The sequence below is a fragment of the Mya arenaria genome, chromosome 2, assembly GCF_026914265.1.
Source record: "Mya arenaria isolate MELC-2E11 chromosome 2, ASM2691426v1".
In the NCBI taxonomy this organism is placed as follows: Eukaryota; Metazoa; Mollusca; class Bivalvia; order Myida; family Myidae; genus Mya; species Mya arenaria.
In genome coordinates this window covers 67,818,505-67,832,863 of record NC_069123.1, presented here as the reverse complement: position 1 = coordinate 67,832,863, position 14,359 = coordinate 67,818,505, and the positions used below count along the sequence as shown (strand labels likewise).

General features: G+C 36.5%; 1 protein-coding gene across 7 annotated transcripts in view; it reads left to right on the top strand.

The window, feature by feature from the left end:
• Positions 1-14,359, top strand: part of LOC128204182 (uncharacterized) — a 124,393-nt gene that overhangs the window by 107,823 nt on the left and 2,211 nt on the right. For 5 of the 7 annotated variants that reach the window (XM_052905584.1, XM_052905576.1, XM_052905568.1 and 2 more), the window contains 7 exons: positions 10-84; positions 1,076-1,230; positions 3,408-3,525; positions 4,427-4,578; positions 5,642-5,782; positions 8,303-10,647; positions 12,133-12,178. In XM_052905584.1, coding sequence (XP_052761544.1) covers positions 10-84; positions 1,076-1,230; positions 3,408-3,525; positions 4,427-4,578; positions 5,642-5,782; positions 8,303-10,647; positions 12,133-12,178 — 3,032 coding nt within the window. The remainder of the gene's footprint in view (positions 1-9; positions 85-1,075; positions 1,231-3,407; positions 3,526-4,426; positions 4,579-5,641; positions 5,783-8,302; positions 10,648-12,132; positions 12,179-14,359) is intronic. The other 2 variants (XM_052905607.1, XM_052905600.1) reach the window with 2 other exon arrangements.

Below are 14,359 nucleotides of genomic sequence, written 5' to 3'. Positions count from 1 at the left end.
TATTTTTAGATATCTCAACAAATCAGGAAGATATTATGACAAAAACTCAAAACATGTCCGAGATCTTCTCTCCTATCTCTCTTGGTAAGGAACAAATTCTACTCCAAGTATCTAATAAATATTTTCTTGTTTTTGACATTCACATTTGATGGTGCACATCAAACAATTATCATACCACAGAAGTTTATTTCTACCACAGTACATTTTTTCCCCTCATTATCTGATATTGTGGGATATGATAAGCCTCTGCTTTTTGTCAGCCCTTACAAGATCACATGAGCAAGGTAACATAGCGAGGGGTGAAGGCGTAAAGGCTATAAGTGACATTAAATACAAATGCAGATACAACCTTTTCACTTTCACCCTCTTATTAGTGTGCTGAATGAATTCCATACACAACATTAAGTTCTCTTTTCTTGATATATTTAAGTTCTTATGTAGCAATTATTTGTAATTGGTTGCGAACAACTTTTTTTTGTATTATAAAAACAAAACTATTGTACAATTTTGTTGTCATCCTTCCGCATGCTTCATTTCTGTATTCAATCTTAAAATAACATTAGCATGAACTTTTTAATCAAATATTGAACATCAGTGATGTTTATGTGTAAAATGATTCATGCTGCCAGGAAATTTTTGTACTCTGTCTAACATTCTGTGTATTGTTTAGTGATGTTGTAATAATTGTTTTAATCTGTTTTATCATCCCACATTCTGCTTAATTGATTCAATATTTCACCAACATTCTTCAAAGATTTTACCATTGAAAGGAAAGAGGATTTGCTAGTTCTTAAAATGTAATGACTACTGCAATCAAATTTTATGTATGTTGCTATCACATTGAATCAGTGGTTATGAGAATTCTTAAGGCCATAAAGGCCAAACACAAAGTAAGAGGCCATTTAGGAAAGATGCTTTGTTTCAAAGAACATTTATCAAAGTGTGTTCATTAATATCAACAATTAAAACTTTCACTTAAGGTGGTCTAGTGTCTGGTTCTTCCTGGAAACACTGATGAATAATTTCACTATCACACTATAAAATGTGAAGTTATTACCAATTGTAACCCACGCAGACATGTACAAGAAGCAGCTGGTCGATACGCATGGTGTGGGTGACCTGTCGTTTGACACACGTCACATGACCCAGACGCTCGAGCACCTCGAGGATAAGATTGGGGAGATCAAGAAGTTTGGGGAACAACTCGCCATGTCCATGGAGGGCGCTGCTGTGAGTGTGGGAAACTTAAATCTTATGAATTATGAGTATTATCAATTGTTAACAGCATATAACGTCTTTTTTTTTTCCTTATGACATTACTATGATGGAATTGTTTTGTATAGTGTAGATCTCTATTTGTCATACTTGATGTAGAATGTCAATGTTATTTTGGGATTTTGAAGCATGTCTCATTTTTCCTCTATAGCTCAAGCATAAAGTTTTGCAGTAAATAATGAAGTGTCTGACATTTTAAACATGTGTTAAATGGATTTCAGTGTAGAAAATCTTTTGTCGAATATGTCCATGAGTCAGGCTGGTATCTTATGTAGAATACGTCTATAATATAGGTTGGTATCTTATGTAGAATATGTCCATGATTCAGGCTGGTATCTTATGTAGAATACGTCTATAATATAGGTTGGTATCTTATGTAGAATATGTCCATGATGCAGGCTGGTATCTTATGTAGAATACGTCTATAATATAGGTTGGTATCTTATGTAGAATATGTCCATGATTCAGACTGGTATCTTATGTAGAATACGTCTATAATATAGGTTGGTATCTTATGTAGAATATGTCCATGATTCAGACTGGTATCTTATGTAGAATACGTCTATAATATAGGTTGGTATCTTATGTAGAAATGTCCATGATGCAGGCTGGTATCTTATGTAGAATACCTCTATGATATAGGTTGGTATCTTATGTAGAATACGTCTATAATATAGGCTGGTATTTTATGTAGAATATGTCCATGATGCAGGCTGGTATCTTATGTAGAATACGTCTATAATATAGGTTGGTATCTTATGTAGAATATGTCCATGATTCAGACTGGTATCTTATGTAGAATACGTCTATAATATAGGTTGGTATCTTATGTAGAATATGTCCATGATGCAGGCTGGTATCTTATGTAGAATATGTCCATGATGCAGGTTGGTATTTTATGTAGAATATGTCCATGATGCAGGCTGGTATTTTATGTAGAATACGTCTATGACACAGGTTGGTATTTTATGTAGAATATGTCCATGATGCAGGCTGGTATCTTATGTAGAATACGTCTATGATATAGGTTGGTATCTTATGTAGAATACGTCTATAATATAGGCTGGTATTTTATGTAGAATATGTCCATGATGCAGGCTGGTATCTTATGTAGAATACGTCTATAATATAGGTTGGTATCTTATGTAGAATATGTCCATGATTCAGGCTGGTATCTTATGTAGAATACGTCTATAATATAGGTTGGTATCTTATGTAGAATATGTCCATGATGCAGGCTGGTATCTTATGTAGAATACGTCTATAATATAGGTTGGTATCTTATGTAGAATATGTCCATGATTCAGACTGGTATCTTATGTAGAATACGTCTATAATATAGGTTGGTATCTTATGTAGAATATGTCCATGATTCAGACTGGTATCTTATGTAGAATACGTCTATAATATAGGTTGGTATCTTATGTAGAATATGTCCATGATTCAGACTGGTATCTTATGTAGAATACGTCTATAATATAGACGTATTCTACATAAGATACCAGCCTGCTTTATGTAGAATATGTCCATGATGCAGGCTGGTATTTTATGTAGAATACGTCTATGATATAGGTTGGTATCTTATGTAGAATACGTCTATAATATAGGCTGGTATTTTATGTAGAATATGTCCATGATGCAGGCTGGTATCTTATGTAGAATACGTCTATAATATAGGTTGGTATCTTATGTAGAATATGTCCATGATTCAGACTGGTATCTTATGTAGAATACGTCTATAATATAGGTTGGTATCTTATGTAGAATATGTCCATGATGCAGGCTGGTATCTTATGTAGAATATGTCCATGATGCAGGTTGGTATTTTATGTAGAATATGTCCATGATGCAGGCTGGTATTTTATGTAGAATACGTCTATGACACAGGTTGGTATTTTATGTAGAATATGTCCATGATGCAGGCTGGTATCTTATGTAGAATACGTCTATGATATAGGTTGGTATCTTATGTAGAATACGTCTATAATATAGGCTGGTATTTTATGTAGAATATGTCCATGATGCAGGCTGGTATCTTATGTAGAATACGTCTATGATATAGGTTGGTATTTTATGTAGAATACGTCTATGACACAGGTTGGTATTTTATGTAGAATACGTCTATGATACAGGTTGGTAAGTTCCAGACAGTTGAGGGAGAGGAGAGCATCAACACCCGGCTGGTCGACCTCCTTGATAAGATGAGGCTGCTCCTAGGACAGGCCACACTCACAGGGGGAAACACACTTGGTATGGAGGCTCTGCATAGATATATTGTCACACATTGCACAGTAATGCTAGTCTTATTTTGTAGGGAGCATACCCAATAGTTCAAGGCAGGCTATTTTACATTGTACAGTAGTGCCTTTATTCACGTCTTCCCTCAAAATTGTGAAGATCTCATCATATATATAAGTCCCATCTAAAATTTCATTTCCTTTACATGATTTAAAGTCTCTACGTACCTCCCACCCTGGAATAACGGGCTGAAGAAAACCAACCTAAGTAACATGCAATATATGCACTACAAAACTATTTGAACAATACAAGTCTACATAAAGAAGTTCATTGCTTAGTTTGCTTTATGAATGTAAGCCAATGCTCTGAAGGAATTAGTTTGTGAGATTTGTAAACAGCTTCGCAGTAATTGAGGGAAATGTCTTTGGTATTGGCTATACAAAATTAATTATTTTGTGAGAAATAAATAGCATTCTTCTTGTCTGATTCATATAACAGCATATTTGTTTGGTAATATATACTGCCATATTACCACCTATACATTGCTGAAATATATCTTATAAATATAGTGCTGGTGCAGATGTAGAAGGACATAGAGCTGACGACAGTTTGGCATGAAATAAATAAATTTTCTTTCTTGATCTTCCACTATGTTCAGAATGAAACTAGTAGAAATTTTACCCTACCAACCTCTGTACTGAAAGACTGTGGGGGTATAGGATGGTAAAACATCAATGATGTTACACCTGTTTATATCAACAAGGTTGAAAAATTGAAAGATAGCTTTAAACATCGATGTACTAAATGATGTTGGTATTGTAGAGTGATGTTTCATGGCAATTATGAGATATCTCACATAGTACACATCTATAAGCATTCTTTGATGCAAACATTATGAATGTTTTGGTTACAGAAGAGGTGTCTAAGAAATCTTCCGCCCTGCACCACTTTGAGAAGCTGTACAGCCAAGCGATGCAGCTGCAGATGCAGATGAACAACCTGCGCCTCTCCCAACTGGAGAGAAACAAGGAGATCATGAACATGAAGAGGCACCTCCTGCTCCAGGTATGTATGGGTATTCAGTTCATGAGAAATGTGCACCTCTCCAAGATGTAAAGGAGCAAGGAGATCATAAAGAGGCACCTCCTGCTACAGGTATGTATGGGTATTCAGTTCATGAGAAATGTGCACCTCTCCAAGATGTAAAGGAGCAAGGAGATCATGAAGAGGCACCTCCTTCTACAGGTATGTATGGGTATTCAGTTCATGAGAAATGTGCACCTCTCCAAGATGTAAAGGAGCAAGGAGATCATAAAGAGGCACCTCCTGCTATAGGTATGTACGGGTATTCAGTTCATGAGAAATGTGCACCTCTCCAAGATGTAAAGGAGCAAGGAGATCATGAAGAAGCACCTCCTGCTACAGGTATGTATGGGTATTCAGTTCATGAGAAATGTGCACCTCTCCAAGATGTAAAGGAGCAAGGAGATCATGAAGAGGCACCTCCTGCTACAGGTATGTATGGGTATTCAGTTCATGAGAAATGTGCACCTCTCCAAGATGTAAAGGAGCAAGGAGATCATGAAGAAGCACCTCCTGCTCCAGGTATGTATGGGTATTCAGTTCATGAGAAATGTGCACCACTCCAAGATGTAAAGGAGCAAGGAGATCATGAAGAGGCACCTCCTGCTACAGGTATGTATGAGTATTCAGTCCATGAGAAATGTGCACCTCTCCAAGATGTAAAGGAGTAAGGAGAACACGAAGAGGCACCTCCTGCTACAGGTATGTATGGGTATTCAGTTCATGAGCAACCTGCTCCACTCAAATCTGTAGATTAACAAGGAGATCTTGGAGAGGCATCTCCTGCTACAGGAAAGTATGGGTATTGAGATCTTTGAGAGGCACCTCCTCAGTTCTTGAATTTATAAGTACAATGTTTTGTGAATAAAGTAGACTTTTACATTGTATTTTAATAAGTATAATTATAAATTATAGTCCTGTTTGAGCAATTGACTTATTACCAAGAGTTGCAGTTTAAACCTTACTTTGCAAAAACATAGAATAAAATTAAAAAAACAAAAAACTACCAGATTAACATTATTCCCATTTTTCTCCCCATACCCAGGAGGCCAACAACCTGCTTCTCCAGGCTGATGTGACACGTCGGGAGGCGGAGCTCCTCTACTACAAGGAGTACTCACAGAAAAGGGTCCCTATAAAACGCTGGAACACGTACAGTGGCAACGAGGACAGGGCACGAGCAGGGGTATGCCATGCAATGTGTGCTCACTGATTTATGAACTTTAAAGGGCTATTCCATTTCAACATATAACCCAGGGGGGGACGGCAATTTTTTAAATCATATATGGTGGGGTGTCTTTGTCGCTTATTTGCATCTGTAGGTGGTTGCCAAATTGTGAAATTTGCTTCTGATGGGGGGTGTCCAAATTTAAATCGCATATGACATAAGGGTAAAAATCCCTTCAGACCGTTCTAACAGATAATTTGTGTTACCTCCCTTGAAATGTTTTTACTTTGCGGAAAACCTCTGGGTTTTTTTTCGTTGATCGCAACTTCACAATATACCATAATCCTTTGCGTCATAGTAACTTCCGGTTTCTTTCCGGGTTAAAATGCAGTCTAATAACAGCGCTGAAATCGGATTTATTACAACCGCAGGTTTGTTAGAAATTATATTTTCTCATTATATATGGCATTTCAATGGGTTTATGATACATTGTAGAGATATGATATGCATGACATAAGATATAAATCGATTGACACACTACCTAGACAGAGGTTGTGGTGGGTGGGTTAAACTTTTCAGAAAAATATATGCTGTTCCTATTCATATTTGTTTACTGTTATGTTGTTTTTTTAAATCATATAGACAAAACACTGTTGCTTAAAATACTCCCTTCCTTTTATTTACAGATATGATTCAAATATGCTGATGTTATGTTTTGAGAACATTACTTCCATCACCATTAGAATTTGTTTGGCTGCTAGTACACCCACGACTGCAAGTGGACAGTGATGGACAACTAGTGCTGGTTGACAGACTACTGTTGACAGCATTCGTTTATTTGGCGCTATTTTGGTTTGAACATGAGTGTTGGTTGAACACCAGATAGTTGGTAGTTTGGACTGTAAGTGTTGGTTTGACAACTGTTGTTGGCTGGGTTGCTGGATGGACAGCTAGTGTAATGAACAGCTAGTGATGTTTGAACTGCTACTGTTGGTTGGACAATTATTGTTTCTGGATGGCTATATATACTTATTGGACCAGGGGTGTTGTTTGAACAACTATTTATAGATTGTAAGTGTTGGTTTGACCATAAGTGTTGGTTGGACTGCAATTAATGGATGGACCTCTATTTTTGCCTGATTTGACCGCAAGTGATGGCTGCACAGCTTCTGTAAATTGGATAGCGATTATTGGTTGGATTCCCATTCATTGGTTGTGCTATGTCGGACTGTTTGGTTTTCTGGGCCATGATTATTGATAGTCATATATTTTTAACATTTTAAGTACTTACTACTAAGTGCTTATTATTATTTCAGGTACAATTATTCAATAATAATATATATAATGCACAACATATTATTTTATACTATAAACAATAACTTAAGACCTTTCAATAAATTACAAATCTGTACAACCATGTTTCGTTTGTTTTCCAATTATTTTTTAAGAATGACACATCAACTTGCTTCAAAAATGATAAATATGCCATTTAAATTTGCACAGCAAACAAACAAAGAGTTTATGGCATAAATTATATGCTTATTATACCCCCGACAAACGAAGTTTGAAGGGGGTATATTGGAGTCACCCTGTTGTCGGTCGGTTGGTCGGATACCGGGTGGAATGTAATAAGACTTTATACAATGGTACAGCACATGAATCACTACACTTTTTTAGCAAATTACAGAGTTATTGCCTTTTTCTGTGTTTTTATTTTTGTCAAACTTTTGTCCGGACAGTAACTTGAAAACTACTAGATGGAATAGCATAAAACTTCATACAATGATAAATCATAATGAGAGGCGGCGTTCGGGGGTATTAATCACCTTCAGTGATAGCTCTAGTTCTTATCAAAATGTATGATTTAAGTACAGTTGCATCATTCAATTGTATTTCACATCAATTTCTAATGCATCATTAGGTTTGATGAGATCTCTTTGCCACTTTGAAGTCAAGGGAAGTCCCTTGAAGAAAGAGCTTTTGCCATTTCTGAGAAAAGTTTAAAGGGTATGTTTAAAAAAGTTAAAAACTAGTTCTCTTTAACAAATGGACTGGAGATGTGCCATGTGATTCTTCCTTTAGCGGTAAATCGATGATTTCAATGTATCTTCAGCACTTCAGCAATAAGATAATTTGAAACATAAAACACGGTGACTATAGAGTGTAACATTAAAATGATAGTTACCCTTCAAGAATTAAAAAGAGAAATGGATCAATATCTGTATCATCATTAACAGCATCCATGAAAGCCTTAGCAAGATCAGTGAAATAATTTTTTTAACTTTTATACTTGTAAATCTTAAATCGCTTCTGAAGGGGGTTATTCCGGATCTATAAAAACAAATTGAGGTAGGACCCTCAAAAGGTTAATTTGCTTCTGTAAGGGGGAGGGCCAGTTCAAAAGTGCCTTCCCCCCGTGGGTTATATGTTTAAATGGAATAGCCCTAAGTATAACTATCCAAACTGCTTTGGAAAAGTTTGTATTAGTTGATGAGTTCAAGGATTGTTGTGAAGTTATGGTAAATTTGTGTATTTCAGTTTCCGATGCAAGATCAGAAGCACAGTATTTTCCAGAGAGTTCAGCGCCTACGCAGTGTTCGACCCACAATACCTAGCACCACAGATAGTGACAGTGATGTGCCAACCAAAACACCACCTCGTAGAGAATCTCCAAGAATTCGAAAGAGAGAATCTCCAAAAACCCGCAAAAAAGACTCGCCAAAGACACGTAAACGAGATTCTCCTTCTTTAAAACGAAGAGAATCACCTCAGTTGAGGAAGAAAGACTCCTTAATAGCGCAACAGCCTATTCCAGAAAGTAGAATGCCAGAAAGAAGTGTGGAAAGAAGTGAAGAACATATAACTACTCTTAGTAATGTGTTATCAACCAAAAAACATAAAAGGGAACAAAAGGTTTTAACTGTAACATTACCAACAGCTAAAGTTGTGCTACCCAAATACTCTCCACTTGAAGTTATTACTGTAAAGAAATCTTTAGTGAAGAAAACAAGTATACCAACTGTTAAGGAGAAAGAAACATTGGACACATCTAGTGACAGTAGTGAGAAAAAGGTGCAAACCTCAAAAGGAACAGAACCTAAATTCCCTGAACTGCTTATTCCAGCGTGGAAAAAGCAATCACAGGGGGGAAAACAGTTGCAGAGAGTGCCACATATAGATTCAGATGAGGCATTTGAATCTGATGGTGAAGTGTTTATTCCAGAGAGACAAGTCTTACAAGAAACCGAGATTGTGCCGGATAAATCTAGGCCAGATGAAAGAATGGCAAGACTTCTAGTGGATAGGAGTCTTGATTCTAGTGAAACTAGTGAGGACACATTGAAGTTTACAACCCCAGAGCCAAGCCCTGCCATAAAACTGGAGCCTCCAATGTTTCCAGTTGATGTTCAGGTGTTACATAGACCTCCTCAAGATCCAATAGAGACTGCCTCAGACCCAGGACAGAGTCGACCTCACTCGATGATAAAAGTTTCCATCGAAACGCATGGAACTCCGCTATTGCTACGGAAACCACCAACGGGGTACCAGTTACGCGGACGTGGGCAAATCTCCAGACATCATGTTTCTGCCATTCCAACCAAACAAATTAAACCAGCTCAAGAACTTTTGGATGAAAGCCAAAGATATCGTAGTGGTCATTCCATTTATCTTACAAGGATCTTAAAACGATACCCAATGAAAATTGAATGTAGAAGTCGAATTATGGATGAAACAAAACGTGTTAGTGAAAAAGAAAATATTTCATCTGGATATGTGAAAGCTATGGTTAAACAATTATCAAGGGAGGGAACCCCAGATTCTAGAGGCTCACCAAAAGTTACCCCAAGAGGTTTACCAACTTCAGGAACTGAATCTCCCAAATCTGAATTTGTGTCACATATAGTCAGAAAACTGTCAACACCATCTGAGGCAAGTGTTGAGAGAAGTGTCCTGTTAAAGGATTTGACTAATGGTGGTCAGGTTCAGAAACTTAAGCAAGCTTATGCTGTAAACCTTGAAGGATTACATGAAAGAAGGTACTCAGAGACTCTTGTTGTACACAAAAAAGGTTCACCAGATTCACAGCCATATGAATCATCATCATCAACATCATCCACATTGACATTTCCTCACCTTGGTTCCAAAACTGACACACCTGATAAGGGCAATGGGAGTGGTAGCTCGACAAGAGTTACCTACTCTTCCATGCCCATGCTCAGTCTCGAGGGAGAGGACCACGGTCGGGAGAGATCGGCCACCACATCGTCATCCTCCACTCGGGGCAAATCTCACTCACCAATGGGCAGCCCGTCAACCCGACATCGTGTCCATGTGGCTGTCTCCCTGTCTCCGGGCAAGTCAAGGCGTATCATACACCCGACACTGTCCCCTGCCAGAATGAGACGATTAATAGACCCGTCCTCACCGGGGAGACGGAGGCGTGTACAAGAACCTTCACCAATAGAAATCCTTACTGAAGAACCAGGGGAGACAATGTTTGCTCAACAATTAAAACCTCAACAACTCTCACCACCACTCTCACCATCCATCATCGATGTCAGAAGACGTTCACCTAAGCTGAAACGCAAGGAAAAGGCGACACAAGGGACCATAGAGGTGTTATGTAGACAGTCTATGACGTTTGATTTAGGGGTTTCTATGCATGCTCAAGAGGAGATTGCAGCGGCGGCTCAAGGGGACGAAGGAAGATCTCACACATTACCCATAAGGCACTCAACTTCCTCCACAACGTCTGCTAGCTCACAGTCTGAATTGGAAGGGGCATCAGCAGGCATGTCAGGGGACAAGAAAAAATCACGACACAAAAAAATTATGGACTCTTCGTTCATACAGAAATCAAAAAAGTTCTTTAAAGTTTCGAAGTAAGTATCTAACTCATTCATTGTTTAATCTTTGCTGTAAATATCCCTGTGTAAATTAAGCCATACTTTGATCAGCTATCTTTAAGTTACATTTAAATCATTTGCTTACTTTATCATGAAAAAGCAAATTATTATTTGGTTATTGGTTATTGTTTTAAGGCATTCATAAATCTATGTTATACAGATGCTTCTACAGTTTATGTTTGCATGCATCAAAATAGAGTACCAGGTAGTTCATTGTACCAGTAGAAAATAACAATATTGATGGTTCTGTTTCTAGGTAATAGACTTATTCAATGGCATAGTGCATTTTTACTTAATCCTTGGTGCCAGCTTGTCTGTTTCTAGAAGAGAAGTGGAGACATTGACATAGGGCTAGTATTGTTGCTTTTTGGCAGTGGCAGCAGAGTTGTGCAATGACCTTAACCTTAAAGCTGCACTCTCACAGATTGACCATATTGACAACTTTTTTTTTGGTCTTGGAATGAACCAATCTTTGCGTAAATATTTGCAAATCAGTGATATAAGACTGGTGACATAATATCAGGTGGCAGATTTTAATATTTACATTTGAAAATTGATATTTTATAGCTAATGTTTTAGAGTTACTTACGCCGTAAGGAAAATGAAATTTTGGCAGTTTACCAAATAATTAAGATCTTTTCTACTGTGAGTTACCTTATATGACTGAATTGAAGGCACTGATGCCAAATGAGCTGATTCTGAGACAAAGAAGATAAAAAAGGTCAAAACTGTCAATTTGTGAGAGTGAAGCTTTAAGCTTAAGCCTTAACTCAAAAACTGTCAAGATATTTGCATGAAACTCTGGACACATGCTTTTAATGGGAATAATGCATATTAAGGATTTGAATGGGTTAGATTAGTGTTGAGTTATGCCCTATGACCAGTGGAATACAGCTGTGGAGCACTAGCGATGCTTCATGAACTTTATGATTGTAGTCATTTTATAGGAATCAGTGGTATTGGACTTATTTTCATCATTCAAACATAACATATTTCTTTGATGTACCATATTCACATTATATTTATATATTGCTGGTTGCTGGCTTCATCCTGAGCTTTTCATTTTATTTTCATCATTGTGGCTTTCGCTTTGTTTTTCAACATTATTAGAACGGTATATTGATGGATTTAGTTGCCTCGTTGTATATTTTGTTTATGTGAAACTGTTGTTGGTCTTCTTGTAGTCTTAAATAACTTCAGTATCTGTCAAACTTGTCCTGTTTTATGCTCCTTTTTGCATTTGTTGCCTAGATGGGCTGGAAATAGAATAATTTTGTCCTATGAAAGCATGAAAGGGTGATTTTTTATCATGATGCAAAACTCTGCATTTTAAAAATAGTAATCAAAGCTATTTCTTTGTATGAAAAAGGACAAGTTTCATGCAAGTCCTATTTCCAGGCCGTATTTTTCTACTATTTTTGCGTTGTTCTATTTTCACTCATTCTCACATTATTTAACCAGGCAAGGGCGCTGTCCATCTTTTGAATGTTGTGGCTCCGACAGAGAGGTACGTTTCTTGTTGCTACGGAAACCCGGGCATTTGGGCACTCTCGTTATTTAACCTCATTCATTGTGATCATGAAAATAACTTCTATAAATGAAAGGCAAACCTTATTCTGTATCCTTAACGCATTTCATTTCAGGGAATTTACTTCATTAATATCACTAACGATTCAATAGTAGTTTTAAGCGAATATAATTATAGACTATGTGAAAACGGACCTAGAGATCTTCTATTGAAATTATAGACTCCAAAAGTGGTTCATCATACAAGTATACAAGTAAATTGTGAAGAGAATGACAAAAATGTTATGAGGTTTCAAATCAATTTCACATATTTATATATTTCTTTTGAAAAAAATAGTTGTATTCAAAATTATTTTAAGTAAGACTAAAGATGAACAGCTACTACGCTATTTAAAGTGATTTACAAAGAAACTTGTATTTTGGATGTACTACACCTCAAACTACAAAAATAATCTTAAACAGCACTTCAATACTCAATATATATTGAAAAGTAAAGTATTCAATATTGAGTATGAAATGCAACTTTAATCTGAATAAGCCCTGAATGAGCCATAAAGGCCTGTTGCCCATCGGTGTTTCTGATTTTGTTGTTTCTTTGTGGTTTCTATGTGGTTTCCCCATGTATATGAAGAAGGTTGTAGATTTTATGTTCAGTTTAACTGTTTCTGTTTTTGGTTCACATTTTGTCAACACCCATTGTGCCATCACTGCTAGTAACATGTGACACTCGTGCAGTGGTCAAAGGGAATGTTTGTTGTGTAAATAGATGTATTATTGTCCTACAAATGCACCATAGTTTGTAGATTTTAGCCAAATATGTGAGGAACTGTTCAAAGTAACTTCATCCTACAAATGTTTACTTTTGTTACAAATAGTCAGTGTACAAAAACATATCCATAATTTTACAAGACAGCTATTACATGCAGGCATTATCATTTTCATACATAAATAGCTATGTGAATTTAGAACTTTGAAATGGTGTGCATTCCAGGGGTGTAGCATGACTGAAAATGGTGTGTTTGGGCGTATATTTGTACCAGTAAATATCTTGACAAGAACATCAATATCCTACATTTTACCTGAAATTGATGTCTCTCATAAATCAAAAAGGCATTTTGAAGAAGAAAAAGTCAGAAAGTAGTGCAAACTGCGGCCTACATGGCCTATAAGAAGATACACCCCTGAATTGGCATTATTACTCTGCAGCCAGTTGTACACAACTTCGGTAAATAGTCCATAGGTTACCTTTTGGCTAGATTGATGTGGTTTAAATGACTTGTTTGTTTATCAGTTATTATTAGATATATTACTATTGGCAAATAAATGAGCATTTTGGCTATTTAAATTTGACAAAAGAAAGAATTAACGATTCTTTTTACAATTGGCTTCAGATGAATGTTCTTGTTTTGTCTAGCCATCAGATTTTTCACTGTCATAAAACAAATACATGCACTGTTTGAAAGGCATGTACAAGATGTAGTGTCAAACAATATTCACAACATATTTGTGTAGGTTGATCTTAGAAGGATAAAAGATCACGTGGAACCAAGTGTGCCTCATGTTTTGTTTATCCAATTTCACATAAGACTATAGAACTACATTTGAACACCGTTTATCCGAAGTCATATGGACCCAGATAAAAAAATTGGATTAATTATTATTCGGATAAACAACTTTTAGAAAGTGACAGCAATCGCGTAAAATTGGTGACATTAAGTTGTTAAGATTATGTCGACTACACATCACCATGTTGTATTGTGTTTGAGTGATCAGTTTAGTTTACATGTACATTAAATGATGTTTAACAAATGACAAATAATTTGTTACTATATACTCTTTTTGAAACAACCTGATGCATTTAAAACAAAATAGCAGCACATGCATGCATTCATTTGTGTAAATCAGCCATTATATACAAAATACACCACCACAATAAATCGCTCATTATCTGGCATTGATGTTTGCTACAAATGCATGCTCAATGTCATTCTTTAACAAGTGCTAATTTGTGCTTCATTATCACCTCAAGCCTTGCGTGCTATCGCAGTATAGTGTGAAAACTGTGAGTTGACTGTGTTCAAAACAAACATTGATAAATAGTTGTGAAATACTGACTTGGGACCATAATTTTGACTAAGAAATAGCCATAATTTGGAAATAA